Below are 25640 nucleotides of genomic sequence, written 5' to 3'. Positions count from 1 at the left end.
GGTGAATTCAATCAATAATTAGTACCATGATGATGACTGTAAGACAAATTAGTCTTGTTGGTCTATGTAGAATACTTGGAATGTGGAATTATAGCTTGTTACAGAATTTGAAGGAGTAACGCTGTTTGAAAGAACTTTCTATCATTTAGTAGCCTTTACATATACGTATACAGAATTAATATTATCCGTAAGTACATATTTAAACAAAATATGTAGTTCGAAAACGTATATCTATGTATTCGTACAAGAATCGTGGATATTCAGCTTAAATAATGGTCAAAAACAAATTAATTATAAACATTTGTCCTGTCAATGTTCGAACATCTTATATTATAATATTATTCTTAAAACGATGAATTGCGTCTATCACGTACGCGTCTGTTTAACACGCATCGCGCCGATCTACTCGTTCCAGTAAAATTAGAGTGAGTGAATACATATTTATTATTTTCTCTATTGATTTTATTCATTATGTTTCTACATACAGGTAAAAATTTTGCTAAAAGAAATCGAGTGGATACTAGTTGACTTCATGGTGTATTGGTTCATGTTTTTACCTGCTGATTGATAAATGAAATAATTAATAATAAATCCGCCCTATGTTTTTAATGGTGGCATGCAATATTGAACGATCGACTAAATTAGCGGATAGGAATTTGAGCGCTATTCTCTAAGTAAGTTTGATTCATTTTCGTATGTTAAAATTGGTAGTCTAAAGCTTGGGGCGAAATTGTCTGACGGCTTAAGTCAATTGGTATCGTACCGTCTTTCTCAGAGTAACAGAAAAATGTGTATAAGGGAGAAAGAATTTAATTTTCTCTCTTGTAACTTCAATGACATTCATTGAAATATCAAAACCTGCTGAAAAATTACAATTGAATTTTAGTATTATTTGTATTATTTTGCTTTAAGTTGTTACTAAACACCGTTTATGTGTCACATTGTCGAATTTCAACCATTAAATCCAAGAACATTTAGAAATATTTCTCGATTCAAATACGAAAAGTAACGTATCCCAATTTTAAGTATATCTATTCGGTCAACTATAAAGCTTTCAATTATGCGCTCTCAAAAATTTATCCATACAAATATTTAAAGGGGTAAATAGTTCCTTTTTTCTATTTGTGTATTTTTATTTTTGAATTTTCTTGAATGTAATATTTACATATTCAATTGGTTATTTTTTTTATTATTTGACACAACCTATTTGGATATTAACATTGTTATATTTTTTATTTACATTTAAAAAAAGGAAATATCCTCAATAATGTTACAAATAATATGCTTTTAATTATTTATATTTTTATGGATAACTAAGATAGAGCCATGTTAGTAATATATCTCAATATCTTTACAAATTCAATTGGTTATTTATTTCTAAGCTCATTCCATGATTTATTTTTAACCGAGCATCATTTTTGCGTACTCATAGACGTACGGCGATAGCCGACTGTTGCTTACTAGCTTTATATATAAATATCAAAATATACATCGCGATTGAGATGCCTACTTCTGTATTTTAAAAACATCTCAAAAGAGAAATTCAATCATTTTATTTGTATTTATTTAAAGTTAATACATATTTGTATAATTTAACTGATACTCGGACGGTAAATCCACTAATTGTAGATATTCAGAGTAAAATTAAGCATCTAAAAATCAGAGGTATGGTTATTCAAATATGCTGGATAAGAGGACATGCTGGTGTCGTAGGAAATGAGAAAGTAGATGAAGGAGTAAAAGCCGCAACTTGTAAAAGAACGGCACCTTTCTTAGAATTTCCCCTTATTTTGCTAAACGCCGTATAAAACAAAATACGCAACAGCGTTGGGAAGATTATTACCGCGCTTCTTCTACAGGTAAAACTAAAATGTTTTTCCCAACGCTGGCTGATGCAGCAAACTTCCGTCGTCATCACCAAAGTACTTTCGAAACGACCCAAATTTTTACCGGACACGGAGTTATGAGAAGTTACCAATATAGGTTAAAATTAAGGAATGATGATTATTGTGAACATCTGTTATTTCGGTGCCCATTTTTTAGTTTATAACGCCATAATCCTGAAGCAGAATGCAGAAAAGATGGAATATCCTTAACAGATATCCACACTGTCGTTGAAAAAATTTATCACGCGCCATTGTTCTTGGACCTTACAACAATGGTAATTGGACTCATAAAAGTAAAAAACCAAAATCAATGATCGAACATCCCATTTCCAAGACAGTCAAAAACGATTTTTCCGAGTACCTTAGTCTTGTACATGACACGTAAGGGTACTAAATACAGGGTTCTAAATGTTTATTTTTCTTAAATAAAAAATAAGAATATATTTTTTACACCATAACAAGCCAAAAAATCCAATAGGTAAATATCAACAATATTTTGAATTTGTCCAAATTTTTGTAGACAAGGACTGGATTCAACTCCCTGGGGAGCTGTTTTTATTAACATATTACAACAGAGATGAAGAACATTTAAGAGAAGGTAATATAGAAGTCTAGGCATCTACAGGGTTTATGACCTGTCAATGGCTGGTTTAAGTGGCCACTTTACACACTGTGTAACATTCACCATTCTGCCTATATTTGAACATCTATATTCCTTCAATTCTTTCATCTGTTGATGTTTGTGAAGTTGAAGAGCTGAAACCTTTATTTATGCGAGTGAGATTCATCTAATTGAATTATTTCACCTGCATACTAGGCAACGCCTGAAAATAATATTTTTAAATGTTCTTCATCTCTGCTGTAATATGTTAATATAAACAGCTCCCCAGGGAGTTGAATCCAGTCTTTGTCAACAAAAATTTGAACAAACTCAAAATATTGTTGATAAATTACCTGGTCCATGAAGAAGTATAGAAATTGAAAAAAAAAACATTTTCGGGCGTTGCCTAGTATGCAGGTGAAATAATTCAATTAGATGAATCTCACTCGCATAAATAAAGGTTTCAGCTCTTCAACTTCACAAACATCAACAGATGAAAGAATTGAAGGAATATAGATGTTCAAATATAGGCAGAATGGTGAATGTTACACAGTGTGTAATGTGGCCACTTAAACCAGCCATTGACAGGTCATAAGCCTTGTAGATGCCTAGACCTTTACATTACCTTCTCTTAAATGTTCTTCATCTCTGTTGTAATATGTTACGGTAAATATCACTGATTACGAATACCGAAAAAAATATATGAAATGGATTTAGAATATTGTGGAAAAATGTTTTCATACATAAATGTAAAAAAATAAATTCAATAAAAACGTTGGTAGAAAAACGCAACATGTTTGGCCTTGGCAGTTGTGACCTCAAGATTTGTGACAATGTTCTAAACAAATTCGAATCGGCAGAAAACAAATAACATGAATCGTTACGTATTTTTTTATGAAACTAATTAAATGTTTTTTTATTTATTGGATAGTATTTCATAGACCTATATTACTTTAAAATTATAAAAAAGAAATACGAAATGTTTCCCTATTATCGTGGTGAATTCCAGCACAGGTTTAAAAAAGATCTCACTAAATTTCTGTGTTCTCACCGGGTATCGAACCCGAAGCCTTTTTTTCATGACCCAAGCGTCATAGCCATTATACCGCAGTGATCGTTTTATTTAAATAAATATTATAACATAAAAAAAATATTTTTTAATGTCCAACGATTGGAAATGGTAGAGCTGTGTATAATAATTGATCCAATTATATTCCCTGGTTTTTATAAATTCAGCGAAGGTTATCAGCAAATTACCGAATTAAAATTAGCACGCGTAATTGATATTGTTATAATATCCCAATAAAAACAAATAATACCTACAATATTTTATCTTTATGGCGTTAAAAGTAATTATTTGCAATTTTGAGTATAAATTTTGGAACATTAACAAACATTTTAGTTGCTAATTAATGGTTCGCTGAAAATGTTGTTTTCAATTCTAGTGGGAGTTTTTATATTGAATCATGTGTCAGGTATTTTGATAAAAAATATATTATTTACCTTATATTATTTAAGTCATTACTGAACCTAGTTTGCTTTTTTAAATAAATACCTCATTACTCAATAACGCCTCTAGCTTTCATTTTTAGTATGTTTTAATGGGCAATATTTATTTTAGAAAATTTGTTTTTCTGACTCGTGCATTAACACTCCCCATTTCGTTTATTCGTATAGTTGTAGGGCTATCTGGCGCATACCGCTTCTTTGTATTTTATATGGTCAGTATCAGATCGTTCTAGTTACTTAAGTTTGATGTATTGTGGCGTGCCACGATACAGTCCTAATCCAATATTTTTTTTTATCTGTGCCATAGTGATGGAGAAGAGTTATAGCGCGTCACAACCCATCACAATAATTTAGATGGGATGAAATTGTTCTCGTATATTGGTGAGCTATTTGGCGCGTTTCACTTCAGAACAGAACAGAATTTCATGGCTCTAGTATGTTAGGTCGAGGCGCTACGATATCCATTGAAGTGATATGCGCCAGATGATAAAAAAATCCAAAAACAGTATTCCACAATATGCGAAAACAATGAAATCATACCTTATGTTTCTAGAAACGTCTCCTTAACGCATTGAGTCTCTGATAACAGCTACGGAAGCACGTTAAGCGATCTAAGCAAACTCAACCAAATCAAACATAACAAAACACAACACAACAATGTTATCCTACCTTTACTATTTTATTTTATTGCACCAAAACAGGCCAAGAGGCTCAATTACAGTGGTGAATTACATAACAGAATACCTAGACTTGAAAAAAATCCCATTTCATTTTTGTGTTCTCACCGAAAATTGAACCTTGAACCTTCTGTAAGTGAGTTGAGCTTCTTGACCACAACACCACGGAGGACGCTAATAAAATTTCCACTATTTCCCATCAAATTTGAAAATATTTATATTGAAGTCGGGAGAAGGGCAAGAAAGCCAATCAAAAAGCAACGTCTAGCTCAGCCCTACAAATACCAGTTCTGGGGTAGCTAAAGACCGGAAAAAAGTTTTCTTTCCGTATAAAACATATCTCGTTGTGAAGGAACAGCACGAGCTGTATGAAGACAGATCATCTAGCGAACACATTTTTTCTGCTCACTTGGATCATATAGTAAATCACCCTCTAAAAAATACGTTTTGGAGTTGCTTCTTCTATCATGACAATAGACCACTTGTGTCAGTCAATGGGATGAGCAAATCAGACGATTATATTGAAATCCTACCAACTTATATGATACCTGAACTACATAAAATTAATCCCACTGGTAGTGGTATTTTTCAGCGAGATTTTGCTCCGTGCCACACTTATATACTGAAATGTCCAGGTAACTGCTGGTTCTTAATCCAGTCGAAAACCTCAGAGTCACTTGGAAAAAAAAATTGCTAGAAAAATGGATTGTGCAACAAAAACAAACATGATTAGAGCAGTAATTTGTGTTTGGTTTTTAAATGAAAAATAAGGAACTTCAGGCCTACGGGAAATTGGATAAAATAAATGTTTTCTAGCGCGCGGTAAAAAATTGAGCAATAAATTGTACGGCAAAGTTTCCTGAAAATGTACGAAAAAAATTATAAAAATCATTTTTTTTAAAACAAACTACTTTGAATGACGTCACTGATTTATATGAATCAATCTATGATTTGAGAGTAATGGGAGATTTCCGGTTTGTTTACCATGGATGGACCAATGGGAAGACATGAATAACCAGGAAAGAACCGTTGACTTCACACGCAGAGTTACTTCTGAAATACAAAACTGTAAAAAATCGTAGCGCTGATAATACAATATATGAAAACTAAAAAAAAAAATTGCTTTGTTTAATATTCCAACAATTTTTTTTTTTTCAATACTGAACTTCCCCATTAAAAGGAAACTGCCAAAATCTAATAATAATATTCTATGTATACACGAGTAAAAGCTGTTGTCAAGGCATTGTCAAGGCAAGGAAGGCATATTCATTATTAAAACCACGAGAGTAGGCTTTTAATGATGTGTTTGTTTTTTTAAATCATAAAAAGATTTTTTTACTAAATTAACTCTACGTTAAATTAATTCACTCGGAGCTGCACATACGCGAGATAAAGAAATTTCGGGAACAACTATTGAAAACGTAATTTTATCAGTGCCGCGCCGGGCTGTCTCGAATCGCTGCCGTCATTGAGAGAAAATGTTTTCTTCAAAAAGTATTCCCGCATTTTTTTTTGTCATTTATAGATATTTTACATAAATGGGTCTTTGTTAATTTGTTTTTGGATAAATAGTTTATTGTGAGAGATAGGATCATCTTTAAACCCAAAAAAGTTCCCAGTTTTATCTGCCGTTTTCGGACGTATGGTGTATAAATATGATACACAATTTTAATAACGGAAAAAGTACTGACACAGAAAATTTTATAACAATACTTTTTCTCAAAAACAAAAGACGTTCAGTTTTTGGGTGTACTGTGTTCGTGGTTGAGTGGTTTTCCGCACAATATCGGGGAGACATCTGCAAAGTTCTCTGACACCGCCTATCCTCTAAAGGCAAAAAAGGCCACATACTATTAAAAATTATTTTGTAATGTATTGTATGAAAATTGATGAATTTAAAATTGGTTGGTTTTTTAAAATTATTTGAAATCGACATTTCAATTGTTTAAACATAAACTCATTTCCAAAAAAAATCTTACACGAGAAAAGGCATGTCAATGTTTTATATTATTATTTAAATACGTCAGAATTGCCTTGATTATTTTTTTTCTTAAATTAAAACATTTGTGTAAATTCACATAATGCAATTTTAGAAAAAAACCTTTGGTTTTCTGTGGCTGCTACCATATTTTCATTTATTTATGTGTGTTTTATTTATATAAATGTACAAAACAGCACCGTTACCATTTACAATGTACATATATTATAAGGTAATAATAGAAACACGTTAAAAAAAAGCAAAATTGATTATTAACCTCCATCATATAGTCCAATAGTAAACAAAGACGAATAAGTCACTTATGCACATTATGATATAGTTAGAAAGGAAGAGTCTAAAACTGAAAATCCCAACGTGGAAAAGATCCACCTCTCTTGGTAGGCTATTCAACAGACCAATCAATATCCCCACAGACATCATCAACAATAGTTATTCGGTACACATAATTTCATGCGCTCCAAAATGTAGTATCTGCAAGTAAAATTTAAGAAGAAATTTCAAGTTCAAAGCGATTCAATTCTTTAAATTTGCTGGAAATTTTCCAGCTTTACCGGGCGCAAGTAGAATCGTGGGGGGAACTGAGACGATAGTGGAACTACACCCCTTCCAGGCTGCTCTACAGCACAGGAGAGGACCACAAATATTTGCTCATTGTGGAGCCTCTATTATCAGCAGAAAGTTTCTTCTTACTGCAGCTCATTGTGAACCGTAAATATACAAATATTTAATAATCATTTTAATTATAATCACCCAGATCCAATTGAACATAGAACACTTCATTAGTACAAAAAATACATCGTATTTTTATCATTTGTTACATGAAGATATCGATAGATGTACCTCTATTTTTTATCAAATAAATATTTGCGTTCTTACAATTAATACGTGGTAGGATTCCATAATTAAATGTGATAGCTAAATCAGTTTTGTATGATTTTCTTTTTGTCGTAAAATAACCGTGATATAAAATGGGAAACAAGTAAAGGTAGAGCGTTATTCAAACACTGGACTTCCTAATTCGGAGCCCGCGGTACTACCCACGGGACCACAATCTGTCTCAAATATTGTGATATATATCAAACTTGCCAGTAATCGAATTCAGGATCTGGGGCATAGTAGGCAAACACGGAAATGTTCCCCTATCCAATATTTTTACCTATAGTCACTGTCCGTTAGAGTGGGCCGATGATGTATGAAGTTTTTAATTTTTTTGGACATCAAAGTGAAAGGGGTCTAAAAAGTTACATTTTGGATCACATTGAACGTGAAAGTAAATAAAAAAAATATTCCAAACTACTTTTGGCCCTCAACCGAGGTTTGAAGTTTATAACTGCCTGAATATTTTGTTAATTAACTATATTGATAAAATTATTTTTTTGTTCTTTAAGATATAACTTCATCACATTACAAATTCAAACACGTTTTAAAACTACCGAAATGCAAAAAGTTTACACTCCGTGGAACTGATTCCGTTGAGCGCCTGGCTAATATTGACGAAAACAATGGCTCATTAAAACAATGCTACTCATTTATTACAAAACAAAGTGCAACTCACGTCCTTAGATGCTTATTTAATAAGATTTAATGCCCATTATAAAATTTATTGGGACTGATTTTTTTACTTAAATACGAAATGACAGTCGGTTTAGCGCACAACATTGACTTTTTTGAAAATTTCAAGCTCTGGTTGAGGGTCAAAAGTAGTATCAAATATTTTTTTTGATATTTTTTGCATTCCGAGAAATCGAAAAGGCAACTTTTCATTTCAAAATTCGGAAAAAAAATATTGGCCCACCCTAATGTCCTGTCTGGGTGGATGAATAATACAATTATCTGCTTAAGATAGAATCAAAATTAATAAAATAAATAAAACATCTTTGTTTTTAACCACTAATTTTTATTTTTCATCGATCGGTTTCAAAGCAAACAAGCTTCTTTGTCAATTGATTCCTTTTTATTTTATTTCTATCATGTACACTAAATACTACACGTGGACTCAATAAATCAAGTGTTTTTTTTTCTTACACGGGTGGTAATTTGATATCATTATTTTCGAAGTAAGCCAGGAGAGGACTAAAAGAAATATAGTTTGTTTGGTTATTAATTATTGTTTTCTTATTATGAATAGCTTTTTTAATTTCTAAGATTTCTAAGTTGTCTAATTTTAATATTTTATTTTTAACATGAAGTACTTTTGATAAGTGGTAATTAAAATTAGTGGTCAAAAACAAGTTATTTTATTTATTTTATTATAATGAATAACCACAAAGTTAGTGCTTCAAATATAAACTTTATATTAGAATTAGAATTCTTTATTTAGTAGCAAACACAATATTCAATAAACAACTACAATAATAATCACAAATATTGATAAAAGTACAGACCATTTGAATATCATATGGTCTTTGTTTACATCTACGCTACAAAAGTTTCAGAATAAAATAATTAAAAATGCTTACTAAAACAAATGACAAACTATTATTGAATAGTTTATCGGGACAAAATTATATGTTTTAATTCTTTGTTTACTTTATAATGTATGAATATTGTAATAATGTGTATATTTTATTGAATAAAGACTCTAAATAAAAATAGTTTGTTTGCTTGGATTGTAAAATGGCCACTAAAACCAGTCAATGACAGTTCATAAGTTTTTTAAATGCCTAGACTTCTATATTTCCTTCTCCAAAATGTTCTTTATCTCTGTTGTAATACATTTATCTTAATTGCTCTGCAGGGGTTGAATCCAGCCCTCGTCTTAAATTTGAACACACCTAAAATATTTTTGATTTATTCATATTCACGGCATGCAGTGCTTTTTACTATACAAAAAATACATCGTGTCTAGAAATAAACACTTTTAAAAATAGAAAATTGGTAAACAAAAAAGTATAAAAAGTTTGTATGTACACATTATAACACAGCATTTTCGGACAACACGCTAACATATTGTGCAAATAAATAAATCATTATGGGCATATAAAAATTTAAAATGACAAGTAGATATATCGTTAATTATAAGTATAATGAGTTAAAAAAATATACAAATAAAAGAAGTCAATAGAAAGAAAAGTATTTTTAAAAATATGTATTATAAACTAAACTAACAAACAAATTACAACCGGGATTGAGAATACCTGAACGAAGGGAATATGTTACATAGTGTGTAATGTGGCCACTTAAACCAGCCAATTGACAGGTCATAAGCCCTGTAAATGCATAGACTTCCATATTCTCTTCTTTAAGGTATTCTTCATCCCTGTTGTAATTTGATAATCTTCACGACTCCCGAAGGGGTGAAAACCAGTCTTTTGTCTACAAATTTTGTAACATTTGTTAGTTATCCTTCACCATCTTTGAAATATTGAAACAGTATTGATTTTTATAAACTATTGAAACGTGCGTTTTAAAGTATAAATATTATAAGTGTAGGAACGTAAATTCAATATTAACTTAAATTCGTATTGTTTATAACTGTCTGATTTTCTCTGTATATTAAGTCTTTTTTGTTAATTCTCACATGTGGAAGTATTTTTAAAGTTTATTTTTAAATGTCCTTGGCACGGGTAATCCCAGTGAGGTCACATAATTTTTATTATTAATATTTGTTTCTAATAGAAATAAAATGAAAAAATAAATCGTTGTTTTATTTTGTTCTATTGTTGATCACAGCTAGAGTATGCATCTGCAGTTTGGAATTTAAATAAGATCTCCCTGCGTCAAAAATAAATTACAAATCCCCGATGACCGATTTAAATTTACCATTACTGTCCATCAGGACAGTAAACGATCTCTTGTATATTTATAAATTATTAAATAATGAAATACGAGAAGATTGCCTAGAACTGTTAACTTTAATAATCATTCGTATTCCATAAAGCCAACAAGACTATTTTTTTTGTTTTACAGTCATCATCACGGTACAAATTGATCATTGAATTTACCAATTGTTTGCATGCAGCGACTTTCAAATCAATACAGTGATGATTGAGATTTATTTTACACCACACCGCTGATGATCAAGTCATGTGTTTTTAAAAATAAAAAAAATATATAAAAATTAAAGGAATGATTAGCTCTTTACCTTTGTTTTAAATCTTCACTTTTGTGTTTTTAATCACTTTTAAAATTTATGATTGTTTAGTTTTAATGTTTATATAAACCATGATATAAACTTTTTAACTTTCCTTTTAAAACACTTTTTTAAAATTGTTTTTATTTTATTTCTTTTCAAATAAAAATGCTTTTTTATTTAATTTACCTTTTTTATACAGTTTTATATTTATGTTTGTTACAGATGTAAAAATACTTTAAAAAAAATATAAATACTGTTTACTGTGTATTTTTTTATTGTTGATGTTTTCGTTTTTTTTTTTTAATATTATGCTATTCTTTGTTGTATTTTTTCACTTGTTTTATTGTATTTACGTAAAAGGTTAATGGAACTGAAAATAAATAAATGAATTCCGCATGTTCAAAATATCAGATTATTATTGAAATTGTTAGTTACATTTTTATTTTCTTAATTTCAGAATATGGCCTGATATGTTTTTCGCCAGAGTTGGCACAACGATTTACAACGAAGCTGGACAGACACTTAAAGTCGAATCGTTTGTGCAGCATCCATATTTCAACAGGGCGAATTTGGATTACGACTTCGCTGTCGTGGGCTTCGCCCCCGGCGTTGAGATTATTCTGACCCCGCTCTCTCTGATAGCACAACTTGCCCAACAGAATGCTCCTGATCCGAAAGACGACAGTTTAGTCAGTGTCTCTGGATGGGGTTATGTAGATGTAAGATCTTATTCTTTTTCGCTACGAACAGTAGGTTATTTATTGAAATAATTTAACCAAGTATAAAAATAAACTTGAATGACTTCAGAATTCATCTACAAGGTACATATTTGTGTTTAGAAACATGATTTTTATTTATTTATTTAGAGCAGTGGTGGCCAAACCGTAGCGCATGCGCCAAACGTGGCGCATTGAATGATCACAGGTGGCGCATTGCATTCTTATGGCCATTATTTTTAAATAGGCGCCATGACGTAAATAAATAAATCGAATTCCGTGATTTAGGTATTCATTTTCCTTTTATGAGCGAATCAGTTCCTATTCCTATCTTTATTTTACAACCCCAAACGTGAATGTAATAAGGTAAAAAAAAGTTTGAGTTGTATGGCGCATTTGACCATGTATGTGAAAAAAATGGCGCATGGTATACAAAACGCTGGCCACCACTGATTTAGAATATACACGGCATGCAGTGACTTTTACCATACAAAAATACGTATTTGAGAAAATATAAACACTATATTATCTGAAAAAAAAAATAGTATTGTTTTACATAAATATTAAAACACAGCAGTTTCATGAACATGCTTTCATATGGATTATAAAAACTTAAATAATAAATAAAAGTTAATAAAATTCTTTAAATAGAATTATGAAAATTAAATGCAAAGAGCAATAAAATGCTTTTTAATCTAAAAAAAAAAGTAATTAAAATAATTTTCAAAATGATTTGATAATGTTTACATTTAAATACACAATAGTATACAAAAGTTAACATAGAAATCACAACTATAAAACAAATGTAAAGTGCCGTTCACCATCTTTGCAATGATTGAATTGAGTTGATGTTAAAACTTTTATATTAAAAATATCAGCAACGTCAGAATATTTATTGCCGAGTAAGTATATAGAGTCGATTCAGAATAGCATTATAAGAGTATACTGTTCGCAAATTGTTGCAACTAAATGGAGGTACTTGACGAGTCATTCGTCCAGTGGCCTTATTCTGTAACTAATTTGTTTCATAAATTCATTCGTATCGTATAAGAGGGAACGAGAGCGAAATACGATTTTGATTGCGTTAGAGTGAGATGGATATATGACGAATGAACGATCTTACGAAACGTAACCGTGACAGAATAAACCTGCAGGTACCTTGAAGTTTATGCGTGCTAATAGTTTTGAGCAGTCCCATGTAATTGAACGATTTGAAATAAATTAAGTAAATCTTAAAACTTTCTTCTTTTGGTTGGTTTTAACATGTTTTAAATATTTAATTGGAAGTCATAGTAAATAAATTAATATCTGATTCCGAATTTAAAGTTGGCGTATCCTTATAATATATTTTGAACTCTTTCAAGAGTATATTGGTGTGAACTAAATACGGAGTCCATATAGTTGAGTTGTATTCCAACTGGCTCCTAACTAGAGCTGTCTACATCAATTTGAAAGTATCAATATTTTGAAAATCCTCTGTCACTCGCAAAAGATAGCCTAGCATTTTTAAGGATTTATTCTGACATCTAATAATTGTAGCCAACCAAAATGGCTTAAAATGAGACTGCGGATAAATCATCATACCCTCTCACTTCTTTTTAATGAAGTACATCATGGTCCCAACACTTAACTATAAATAATTTATTTAATTTTAATTTATTAGATAATTTATTTTAAACTTTTATTTACTGTACTTTATGGTTTAATTGCTATGGCTTATCATAATAGCAATGAATACAACAACCTTAAATAAATGTAAGATATTAGTTATTAATTAAATACTCGCATTACTGAATAATAATAATAATTTATATTTGGATAAAACATATTGTTAATAAAATTCCAATCTCATTTTACTCAAATACATCAGTTTTGCGACCATTTTATGAAAGTCGTAAGTAACTGTGCAAGAAAAAAGAAATCAAGTTGGGGTAGAGGGTTTTATAACTTGGATTACTGATCCGTAAGTCTGCGACACTACTGCGAGACCGCGATCAGATTCAAAAGATGACTATTTTGTGTAAAAATGAATATAATGTGTAATTAAGGGTTAAATAATCCTTAAACATGTTTGAGTTCACGTTATCCACTACAAACAAGTTTGAGTTAAAACTATAAAATGTTAACGTATTTAAAATATTTCTTTTTTTTGTTTGGAAAACTTGCAGAAATATTACATGGGGTCAGAACCAATAAAAACCTTGTAAAAATTGTAGGTACAATGTAAAGTTTTATTAAATAATAATTACACAATGAATACCGTACAAGTAATTCAAAATAAACGTGAAGTAAGAGGAAATAAATTAGGACGGGGATACTTAAAAAGAGGATTGAAGATAAGTAAGGGATAGATTTATTTATTTATTTATACATCAACGGTTCAAAGAACCTTTTACAAAAAAAAAAATATTTACACAAATAATCACAGCAGTGCACAATAATCATGTAGTACATAGTAAGAAATAATAGAATAATTAAATCTTAACAATTAAGTAATCATATAATACCAAAAGTTAAAAAGAAACATAACATTTCTTAATAAAAGAAAGCAATAACTATGAGAAAATCTTACGTCCTAATATAAATATAACACAGTAAAGTTGAGAATAACTAGATAATAATAATAAAAAAATTAATACACCATAAGTACTTAAAAAAATAAAAGTTTTTTGAGCAATAAAACAACAATAAAAAATAAAAATAGTTAAATAACTAACTAATAATACCTCTATTTAGTGAAATCATCATCATCAGTTGGTTGGAAAAAGTTGCCATTTGGCAATAAATCCACCAATGTAAAATTTAAAATTATGTCTAACATGTTAAATAAAGAAATAAAAAATCACGTATTCCAGGAAACAAAGTAAAATTTAATAAGATATTTAAAAATAAATCCATTATTTTTCTAAAAAATAACGAGTGAGAATTCGTTTTAATTCAGGAACAGAATTTGTATTGAAGATATCGAATATTTGTTATAAATACGCTTATTTAATATAAATATTTATCATATCATGTTGCATTTTAAGTGCTAATTTTAGTGGTGGTAATGAAATATGTGTATGGTAAATATGAAATGATTTAAAGTGTGTTAAAAAGTTCAAATCGTAGATAAAGTGACCATTTTTATTTAGGAAATCCGACCAGAATCCGAGTATCTAAGGATGGTACTTCTTCCGGTATTCAATGCACAAAAGTGCCAAGCGATCACTCCAACGTGGGCTCCAAGGCACCTCTGTCTAGGCGGGACACCAGAAGGACAACTCAGCGCATGTTACGTAAATACACTTTTTAAACATTTATTTAATTATTTATCTCGCTTCCCTTATCGAGAGTATAATATCGTGAGTGGAAACTAAAAATAACGTAAGAAACAAGGTGGTAACTGTTAAGGATTAACTATTTATTCAAAACACATTTTTTATGTATGTCCCGTGGCCTTAATAATAATACGATTTTTTTTTAGTCCGGGTGTTCTGTTCTCTGATTCCCCGCTGTTACTGGGCCTCTTGGCCTGTTGTGATGCCAAACAAATTTAAGTAATTAAAAATCAATTTGGTTGAATAAGCTTCGTAAACGGTATTTTGCTACTGACAGTCATGTACAAATTGTATTCACAATTTATTTTACTACTTAAATTAAGTACAAATAACATTAAATAAATGTGATATATTATGTAGAATAATACTACCTCGCTAACAAACAATTTAGAATACACACCGTTAACTTTAATGACGTTTTTTTTTAGCCGAAACAAGTTGGATATCAAATTATAGAAAAATAAAGTGGTACATTTAAAAAAAAATATTTGATTGTGATATATTAAAAAACATTTATTCAAATAACATTTATTAAAAATGTTTCATAAATTCAGTAGTCCAGTTATTGTATTTGGATATTGGTAATCTAAATAAATTTGGCAACTAATAAAATTGTTTTATTACCATATGTTAAAGGGTTTAAGTATAATTGACTCCATATTTAATACTTGTATTATAAAAATAAAACACCGATTTAAGTCTACGGAACACTTTTTTAATTTTTTTAAATATTTACACGAAATTTTTGAGACAATTGTTTTTGTATTTTTAAAAATAAAATCGGTTATGTGTTCAGTAGACTCAAATCAGTGTTTCATTTTAATATTAAAATTGCAATATATTCCCTTTATGAGTATGGTATAATAAAGTATTATTTAGTAAACTTATGTACAAATGTCATTCAATAAAATGAAATTTAATAAAAACCACTGTTTTTTGTTGAAAAATTGATTATAAGGTTTCGCATAGTCTATGAAAAATAAGAGATAAGATTAGATTAGTTAATGATTCAAAAACTTGTTTTCATTTCCAGTTTGGTTCAGCAAGTGTTCTAAAAGTAAACATATTACATTATATTTCAGGGGGACTCCGGCGGCCCAGTAATGCAGAATGGTATTCAGGTGGCTCTTGTCAGTGGAGGTACCAGCTGTTTTGCCCCTGGTGTACCAGGTCTGTACTCCAAGATATCTGCAGCCAGACACTGGATTGATAATGTTGCGCAACTCTAAGAGATGTGCAACTTACCGTAATAAAAAAAGAGCAAAAAACCCAAACCGCTGTTTTAATAATTAAAAAAAAGATGATTAATTAGTTATAGACAACATTCAAATCACGAGTTAAATCATTTAGCCTACTACATTTCCTTGAATGTAACAATTTTATATTTCTGTTAAACATAAAGATCCATTTTGGGCGGATTGTATCAATCCTAACGGCACGGTAAAATTAACAAGAGTGGATTGATTTTAATTATATTATTTTCAATTTATTATTTATTTTGTATCTTTCATAAAATGCACTAACCTCCGGTGGCCTCCGTGGTGTAGTGGCCAAGGCGCTTGACTCACACATAGAAGGTTCCGGGTTCGATTCCCGGTGAGAACACAAAAATTCAAAAATAATTTATTGATTACTTCAAGTTCATTTTATTCTTTACTTCAAGTTGTGTTAGATGTTTTTGAAAGCACTGCGAAATTGCAACAAAATTGTTTACATAAAAAGAATTACTTTTCCAACCAACTATGACTCATCGCAATGGAATATTTGCCATAATTATTACCCCGAATGGGGGGTTGTTATTGTCATAGAATCATCAATTGATAGATTATTTGAATTGACTTTTGTCTCGCTGGCTTGTTCTGGGCGAATCACTGTGCGCCGCGAGAAAACTCGTCCTGGAAATTTCGACTGCAAAAACTGCATTGTTTCTGCTACAGTGTGGCAGGTTGCACTATTTTGTTGAAGTCAAATGTCATCAACATCTACTTCGTTCAACGTAAACCACAAAAGGTTGGTTAGCATGTCGCGGTAAGACCATTGACGGTAACTGCATTGCTGGTTGCCTTCTCAAAAAAATACGAGCCAGTGATTCCGTCCGTCCAAAATCCACTCTACGCGGTCACAAGCGGTGGGTGCGTAGGTGGCTGATAAATCGTAAAATGTATTGTGTATCGCTTATGGAGATGATAAATCGTTGCTACTGATGACAAATAGAGGTGGATGAGAGTTCGTGTACACATTTCTAACTGTCTCAATGTTTTCAATCGATCGACCCGTACGAGGATGGCCATCTGATTTAACATCCTAAACGGAACCAACAGTTTCAAATTTATATATTGAATTTTTTAAAGCGGCTCGAGATGGTGCATAATGCTGTCACATTTTTTAACCGTTTTTGCAAAGGTTTCGGTAGTGAACTTTCACAATTTCTACGCGTTGATCGTCTGAAAAGCGCTGCATAACTTTGACCGCTGCGTTTCATATTTGACACAGCGAAAACTATTCGAAATCAAAATCCAAGTTGGTTTTGAAACACCTAATATCTCGCATTCACTACTCGCATACCTATGCACGTGTTAAATATTGATAAAGTCTTTTTTTAAATTTAAAATACAAAAAATGTATTTTACCTATTTGATTTAAATTATATATCGATAATTCAATATGGAATTTCATTGTAATGATGTTATAACTTATATTAACAAATAAATCACAAATTAAAAACACTCGATACACTTCCACTTATTTGCTTTTACTTATGTTTATAAAGAGTAACCGATATTTTTTCCAGGCTCGTTACTGCGTATAATTCAATTTATATTTATCAAGCATCGAGATATAATAAGTAAAGATCTAGTAAGTATAAATAAAATAATAAAATGTTTTTTGTATTGTGTATTTTCCCTTCTATTTTATTACCTTTGATTCGATAAATAAGGAAAAAATCCATTATTGATATTCTGTGCGCTGGTTAACTCCCGAATATCATTTGGTTGGTACGGGGAAATATTACAACAGAGATTAAGAACATTTTATTTAAGGGAATAAAAAAGTCTGTGCATTTTTACGGCATATGATCTGTCATTGGCTGGTTTAAGAGGCCACTTAACAGACTGTGTAACATTTACCATTTTGCCTATTTTAGAACATCTAATTTTTTTTAATTCTTCCATCTGTTGATCTTTGGGAAGTTAAAAAGCAGAAACCTTTATTGATGCGGGTGAGCTTTATTGAAATGTTTGTACTTTTTCCTGGACTAGCTGGAGATCCAAAATACTATTGATAAAAAAATGCACTTACTTTTCCTTTTACTACCGATGTGGCTAATCTAATCGTCAGGCGTGTTTCAGTTAGTTGTCTGAAATGCGTAGTCCTTTTGATTTGTAATACTTTTGATAACAACAATAACATGTTTTTGTTTACTTATTCGTTTTTCGATGTAAGAATTAAAAAATATCAGCGTGCGTGTATGAGAAAATGCATTTAGAGAATGCAAGGAGGAATGTGTAAAGATAGAGTGCTGTGACGTTCTACCCTTTCTGCGAATCCCTATCAAACTAAAAGACGCCGGCGCGGCGAAACAGATCTTCGTTTTCGTTGTAAAGTTTTGGTAAACAATTAATTTGTGAGTGTTTATAGGTTAAAAAAAGAATGTATGTGACATTTTAAACAGAGTTCGGAAGTTGAATCGAGATATTTCAGTTTTCTCGTTACGCAAGACGTGAGAGTATAAATTCCCTCCTTGATCAGTTTATTTCTCTTTGTTTACACATTCACCTTGGTTGGGTTTCGTGTTGCGTACACATACTTGCTTATGCCCAATTTATCGCTTAGGTTAAACTTAACGAGGAAACTTTGTTAAATTATTAACGCGGAATCGTAATTCATTTTCCTGTGTAAAGTTGTGGTGAGATACATCCCTTACCCTCTTGTTAGCGCCTAATCTACACCTTGATGCACGCGATATAAAATAGGGTCATTCTAATTCATGGCGTATGTCCAAGTACCGAGATCGAAATCCAGGATACTTTCTCTATCTATGAATTTATTTATTTCTCTAAAAGCCTTTTTATTTTTTCTTTTCTATATAAACACCTCACTGGTCATAACTCGTGTCGAGGCATTTATTTACATCATTTTTATATTATGTTATAGGTACAGTAGTTGATATTAACGATCAGAAACGTTTATATGAAATGTGCACCCATTTGTGCCAGAATTAATTGTTTTTTTTTTTAACTACAGGTTTTTGATATGTGGAAAACTCTTTCTATAGAGCGTGTTTTCTTTTATACATTTGATTGACATTTGAATGAGTTATTAAAATAAATATGAATACTGATAGTCGATATGTGAAGTATTTTTAATTTTAATTTTTCTATCGCAAGTACATTTTTCAAAAATATCTATGGCTGAAATCGACACATATATTTAAATTTTTGTGCATTGATATTTGCATATAAAATGGTCGGACTTATCATGCGGGTATTGAAACCATTTAAATATGCAGAGACGTATAAAAAACATTATAAAACATTTGTTCATCCCCAGCTAGAAGACTCTACTCCTATTCGGCCACCTCACTTTAATGTTAGTATAAATAGACTAAAAAGGGTCCAACAAAAATTCCTTAAACAGGTCGACTACTGGTTTAATCTTAACTTCTCTAACTATGCTGAAAGTATGGAGTATTGTGGAATAAAATCTCTTAAAAATCGAAGAATAATGTTATTTATTTTTATACAAATGAATAAATAATAAAATTTATTCTCCTAATCTACTTGATAGACTTTCATTCCACTTGCCATCTAGACCGACAAGACAAAATCTTCTGTTTTACACAGGCAACGCGTCAATAAAGCGTTTTAAACAATCTACAATACCTAGAATATGCGGGCAATATAACAATAGATTTACCGAAGCTGATTTTTTTGACAATGACAATGTATGTCAATTTTAGCCAAAAATCAAAGAAATATTGACAGAAGCAAATATTTAATTAATATAATTATTATACACAAATTAATAATTTTCAAATTAACTAAAATTATTGTCTTCAGTATAAACATTTTTTTGGAGTGTGCATGAGTGTACTTCACTAACATACAAAAAAATTGTCAATGTTTCTGTACATCAACTGTTTTTTTTCCCAATAAAATAAATAAATATTAAAATTGGAATTTATTCCAAACGACCAATAAAATACTATGTGATTTAATGAATTCAAATTAATTAAAATATGATGTTTCCACGTTAACCACAAAAATAAAAAAAAACAAGCAATGTTTATTTATGAATAAATATATATCTATACTAGTCTTCAATGGGAAAACAGGGGAAGGAAAAGAAGATAAGTTAAAGAAGAGATAAGAAATGTTTCATCAACAAAAATACTGTCAAAACATACGTCTTTTTGGATCCTAGAATAAAGGGAGGTATTTGGAAAAAATCAGTTAATATATAAGCCATTGATTGATACACGTTGATATTTTTCACGAAAGTATAGTGCAGCGTTAGGACTATGAAGTACAGTGAACAGTACAGTCTGAGACAATGTGTACGAAACAATGTGAAAGGGTGTAACAATCTCTCCGTTGTCTTATTTTGAGCCATTTTAGTTGCCTTTGATAAAATCAGATGTACTATGGTCATAATTCCTAAGACCAAATTATGATACATAGTTAAACAGGAAAAGTCTAAAACTGGTATTACCAGCATAGAAAAGATCCTCCACTCTCGGTAGGTTGTAAAACAGACAAATCATTCTCCCCACAGGCATCATCAACGGTAAATTTGTCTTCGTTCAGGAAAAATAAATGAGCTGTGTTGCCAGCTCTTAAAAAGTTGCCAGGCACATATTATTTTAAGCAGTTCAAAATGTTGGGATTCTAAATTAACCCGTTGAGAAGTTTAAAGGCCATCATAAGAAAGGCAATGCTCCTTTTGGCACGCAAACTTGTAATACCAAGCATACTTAAAAGGTTTTCGAAGCAATGTCAATTTAATTATTGAAATAAATGGCACAAAGTGGCTTTTACCATGCGAAAAACAAACAGAGCGCATAAATAAAGACGAAAAAAAAAATCGAAATGCTATTTTAATAAGGATACGAGAGGATAGAAATCGTGGCGGGATTTTAGTAACGATACAGGATAAAAGTAGCAGGGATACAATTTAAACGCAATTTTAATAAGGATACAGGAGTTCACTTTCAGAACATTCAAATAATAAAAAAGGACTTTCATTAAACAATATGGAGGTGCATCACATAAAAAGGTTTTGAAAAATAATATTTACCTAATAAATAATCAAATATCGTTTTAATATAGTCCATTTTTTTATTTAAAATCTAACCAATCGTGTAATTTTCAGCCTCCTAGCCCCTTTCCTTTCTAACCCCCAACCCTACACGTTTTGCAACATATCGCTAAATATCATTTACCTAATTTTAGTACATGTTCGGAAATGGTGGTGTTTGCATCCCCTTTAACTCTGCATATAATTTTTGTATTTTTTCGTTATAACATTATATACTTCTGTGATGGTGAAAGTGTATTTTAGTATTTGCATGTTGGTGTAGTGAGTGTCCTGATGGAAAGACGGGTACGTCTCGAAAAAATAAAAGTCTCGTAAAAAGTCTGACACGTGGTTATATACTTAAACTTATTAACATTAATTAAAACTTTTAATCACAAAGTTAATGCATTGACCATTAATAATATAAGTAAGTGCAATTTGCAACGCCAGTTACATCACAGGAACGGACGAGTTGAAGTACTTTGTTGTATTTAAAAAACATGCAATTATTAATTACGTGGCATACATTAATTCGCGATTCCATTAAAAAACAATTCTTATAATCTAAATTGTATTCTTAATAAGAAAAATCCAATTCAAAATAATTTAATCCTCTTTTATCCTTCGAACATCATATTGAAATAAATATTAAATTAAATTGAGCGTGTGTATTGTATGAAAATGTATATTTTCTAAGTAATCCATGTATGAAAATTGGTGATGTCCATAATACGCTTCCGATGGGGAATTTATTTGGTGAGTGCTCACCCCGAGCATGACGTAATAGCATTATCTATGAATAGTTCAGTTGGCCAAACAAGTTTCGAGTTACTAAGTACACGAAGCATCCCCTATTTTGCTGTCACAAGATTTTTTCACGCATCGCCGCACCTCACGTTGCCTACCCTTATTCTTTAATGGAATTTTTCACCCATGAAAATATTTTCATATGAATAGTGGTGATTTCTGAAGCGTTTAAAATACATATTCTGTCAAATAATCTCTAATTTTACTCGTGGAAAAACTTGAAATTTCACTATTCCAGATTTTTAAATCCAAAAGTTGTACGAAAGGAAATTTAAATGTTTTGTCACGATGTGTGCCAACAGCAAAATTATTCAATTTTATTAATTGATTTACAAAAAATACAACTTGATTGAGGGAAAATATAACTTTTTTTATAGAATAGGACATTTACAAGTATTGAACGAGAAGTGGAGACGATTTCAAGCTTTCTAAGGTGAAATTGAATGGGATTCAAAACAACCTATTTTATAAAGACTAGAAAGTGTTAGCTTAGTCGCCAAAATACTCAGAACAGCTAAAAACTTGTCTGGGCTTAGAATATATTATTAGATTATATACATATATTAATATGTTAAGGCTTAACTTGCGTGGCTTAACTTGGATACCATAAGTACTCTGATACATGACATACCACAGTAGAATTAACCATTAAAAAAGATAACAATTGAACTCTCATCATCTGATTCAGAAATAAAACAATGTAAATGCAAAAATGGTTAAAATACATTTCAACGATTTAAAAAATAATAAATACTTTTTTGGTTTATGTTTAAAACGATTTAAACAAGCACTAAATAAATAGATCTTGTCGTGGTGTCTCTTAAGTTTATCAATGCTTCTTTTCTTTTTAAAAAATATTTTTAACTATTCTAATATTGTAATATTTATGCTCTTTAAATTGTATAAATGGACAGTGTCCGTTAATAAATAAATAAATTATATTTTTCTAACTAACTAACTAACCATCACGCCATTTCCCCAGAGGGGTAGGCAGAGAGGATAGAACGCCACACCACTCTGTCCTGGCACACTTCCTTTGCTTCCTTCACATTCATACATCTTCTCATGCACGCACGTCGATTATTCCGACTTTTCACATGACCACTTTCAAGAATTTGTTGTACTTGATCATGCCATGTCTTTCTCGGCCTTCCTCGACTTCTACAACCAGACACATTCGCATCATAAATCTTTTTAGCCGTTCTTTCATCATTCATTCGCTCCACATGACCGAACCATCGCAAAAGACCTTTCTTAATTTTGTCGATAATGCTTAACTCAGCCTTGCATTCTGCTCTAATTTCGACATTAGGGCACCTATCATACATTGTTTTTCCGCACATTCGCCTGAGGGATCGCATTTCAACAGCATTCAGTCTACTTTCGTCCCTTTTTTTCCAACTCCATGCTTCGCTTCCATACATTAGGGTTGGTACCAGAACTCCATTATGAACTGCTAATTTAGCCTCTTGCGATAGACACTTATTTGCTACGACAGACTTTAAGGCACCATTAACTCTGTTACCGGCACTAACCCTCCTTTCAATATCCTTGTCCATATTTCCATCTCTAGTAAACATACTACCCAGATATACAAATTCTTCGACCTGTTTCAAACTATCTCCATTTACTACAATCTTACATTCAGTCATAGTTACATTTCTTTCAAAGACCATAAAATAGACCTTGGTTGAATTACTAAAGGCGTTATTTTTATTAAATATTTGTGTTTTACCATGGATCGATAATAACGTTTCATAGGCGAATATTTTGGCTTTTAATTTGCAAATCGTAATTAAATACGTACTCGGTATATATGTTTTTTACAAAATAAATACTAACAGTTATATATTTTATCAAATAATTTCAAAAATGTTTACTGTGCCAAAAAACTATTTATAATACTAATAACAATCTCGCACAGTACAAATCGAATTAATACAAATATTTTTTTAATTCGCTCTTCGATGTAATTGGTCACATTGTTTGCCAAATGTCAATTTGGCCACTACAACACTAGTTAACATTTCCAATAGAAAAGTAGGTACTGAATTTTTTGACCACAAATTAGACAAAGATAAATTAAATAATAAAACCACATTCAGTTGCATTATTATTTATACATTTTATTATTGGTTGATTAACGTAAGCACCCAATTTTGTATTAAGTAACAATACATAAATGTATTTTTCAATACGTTTCAAGGTTTCAATATTTAGATTTGTTTTAACTAATCGTTCATTTATAATCTGTATAATGATTTTATTCAGAATATTTGATTTAAAAACTATTTTAATATTTCTGCTGGGTAGAATATAGAGCGGTGTTTTTTTTAATTTGTTGCGTATCCAAAAAAAGAACGATAAAAATTATGATATTTTTGTTGATTGATGTCAGTAGACGCTACTCAGGGGTGACTTTGTGACATTGTGAAATTGTTTTTAAAAAAACCATGGCCTAGCCAAAACACTGTAATAAAAACGAGAATGTTTTTGTTGGGTGACGTTAGTAGGCGCTACTCTGGGGCGACTTTGTGACGTTACAAAATTATTTTATAAGGAATTCACGTCATAGCCGAGACGAAAAAATTGCATAGTATATTGAAATTGAACAGTGTAGTGTGATGAAGAAAATTCCGGGGGGCGAAGCACACACCTGAAATTTCCCATCCACCGACCAGATGAGCCAAGTAATGCATGAGATCATTAAAACCCTATTCCATAGGATATCCCTTCCGTCCCATGTGACCTATGGACCAAACGAATCCTCAAATAAAACACATTTTTCTAACTCAACATTTGTTATTTATCATTCTATGATCGGGTTGTGGTCATGTGGCTAGTGTCTCGGACTCACGGACCAAAGGTCTGTGGTTCGAATCCCACTCTACCCCAACTTGATTCCCATTTTCTAATGGTGAGTTATTTACAACTCGTTAAAAATGGCCCTAAAAATGAAATATTTGGGTAAATCATAAGAACGCAAATATTTTTTTTATTAAAAAAAAAAAACCTATTGAAAATGTTAGTTTCGACTGACACAAAAAATATGGTAACAAAATATCAAAATTATCAAGCTATTATATGTTCTCTACTAAGATAATATACAGTATAAAAAAAAGGCTCGAATCTGACATGTTTCCCAACGAGATGACAAAATGTAGGAACGATATATAAAAAATATAAAGAACCTTCTATGTTTCCTAATCAGATGATACAATGTAGGAACAATAAACAGAAAATGTGCAGAGCCTTATATGTTTCCTAATAAGATGATACAATGTAGGAACAATAAACAGAAAATGTGCAGAATGTTATATGTTTCCTAATTAGATGATACAAAGTAGAAACAGTATATTAATAATCTATTAAATTTATTGCTTTATGAATATCAAAAGTTAAGAAATGTATTATTTCAACATGAAGTGAAACAAAACTAGTAAGTTTTTTGAAGACATTATATCTAATAAGATAAATTTGTTAGAATGTGTTATTATTATTTAACATATTTGAACAAAAATGAAAAAACTCAAAGTTAAGTAAATAGTGAATCCAAATCTGGGTTAGCTTGTATTACAAAAATGTTTTCAAACAAAAGTTTGGAGCACATTTGGTAAAATATATAAATGGTTATTTGTGGTGGTGTAGAATACTTTATAACTAATTAAGTATCTACAAACTTATGATGTAATAACACAAAATCTGAATGAGACTAACTTATATTCGTTTTGAAAATCAAGCTGTATGGTTGAC

At 30.8% G+C, this 25640-nt stretch overlaps 1 protein-coding gene across 1 annotated transcript; it reads left to right on the top strand.

The window, feature by feature from the left end:
• Positions 1 to 1667: 1667 nt before the first annotated feature.
• LOC148274996 (trypsin 3A1-like) lies at positions 1668 to 16012 on the top strand. Its single transcript, XM_088236324.1, has 5 exons — positions 1668 to 1752; positions 7218 to 7380; positions 11205 to 11466; positions 14598 to 14741; positions 15866 to 16012. Exons 1-5 carry the CDS (start codon positions 1668 to 1670, stop codon positions 16010 to 16012), a joined length of 801 nt encoding a protein of 266 aa, XP_088092450.1.
• The last annotated feature ends 9628 nt before the right edge of the window (positions 16013 to 25640 follow it).

This window comes from Micrasema longulum, unplaced genomic scaffold (genome assembly GCF_059751315.1).
Source record: "Micrasema longulum isolate JH-2025_06_02 unplaced genomic scaffold, ASM5975131v1 h1tg001533l, whole genome shotgun sequence".
NCBI lineage: Eukaryota > Metazoa > Arthropoda > Insecta > Trichoptera > Brachycentridae > Micrasema > Micrasema longulum.
This window is presented reverse-complemented; position numbering and strand designations above follow the sequence as displayed.

Coding starts and splice junctions, on each gene's coding strand:
- LOC148274996 (XM_088236324.1), top strand. CDS start 1,668: ATGGTTATTCAAATATGCTGGATAAGAGGACATGCTGGTGTCGTAGGA. Junction 1,753..7,217: donor AGGAGTAAAAGCCGCAACTT/GTAAAAGAACGG, acceptor GAAATTTTCCAG/CTTTACCGGGCGCAAGTAGA. Junction 14,742..15,865: donor GACAACTCAGCGCATGTTAC/GTAAATACACTT, acceptor ATTATATTTCAG/GGGGACTCCGGCGGCCCAGT.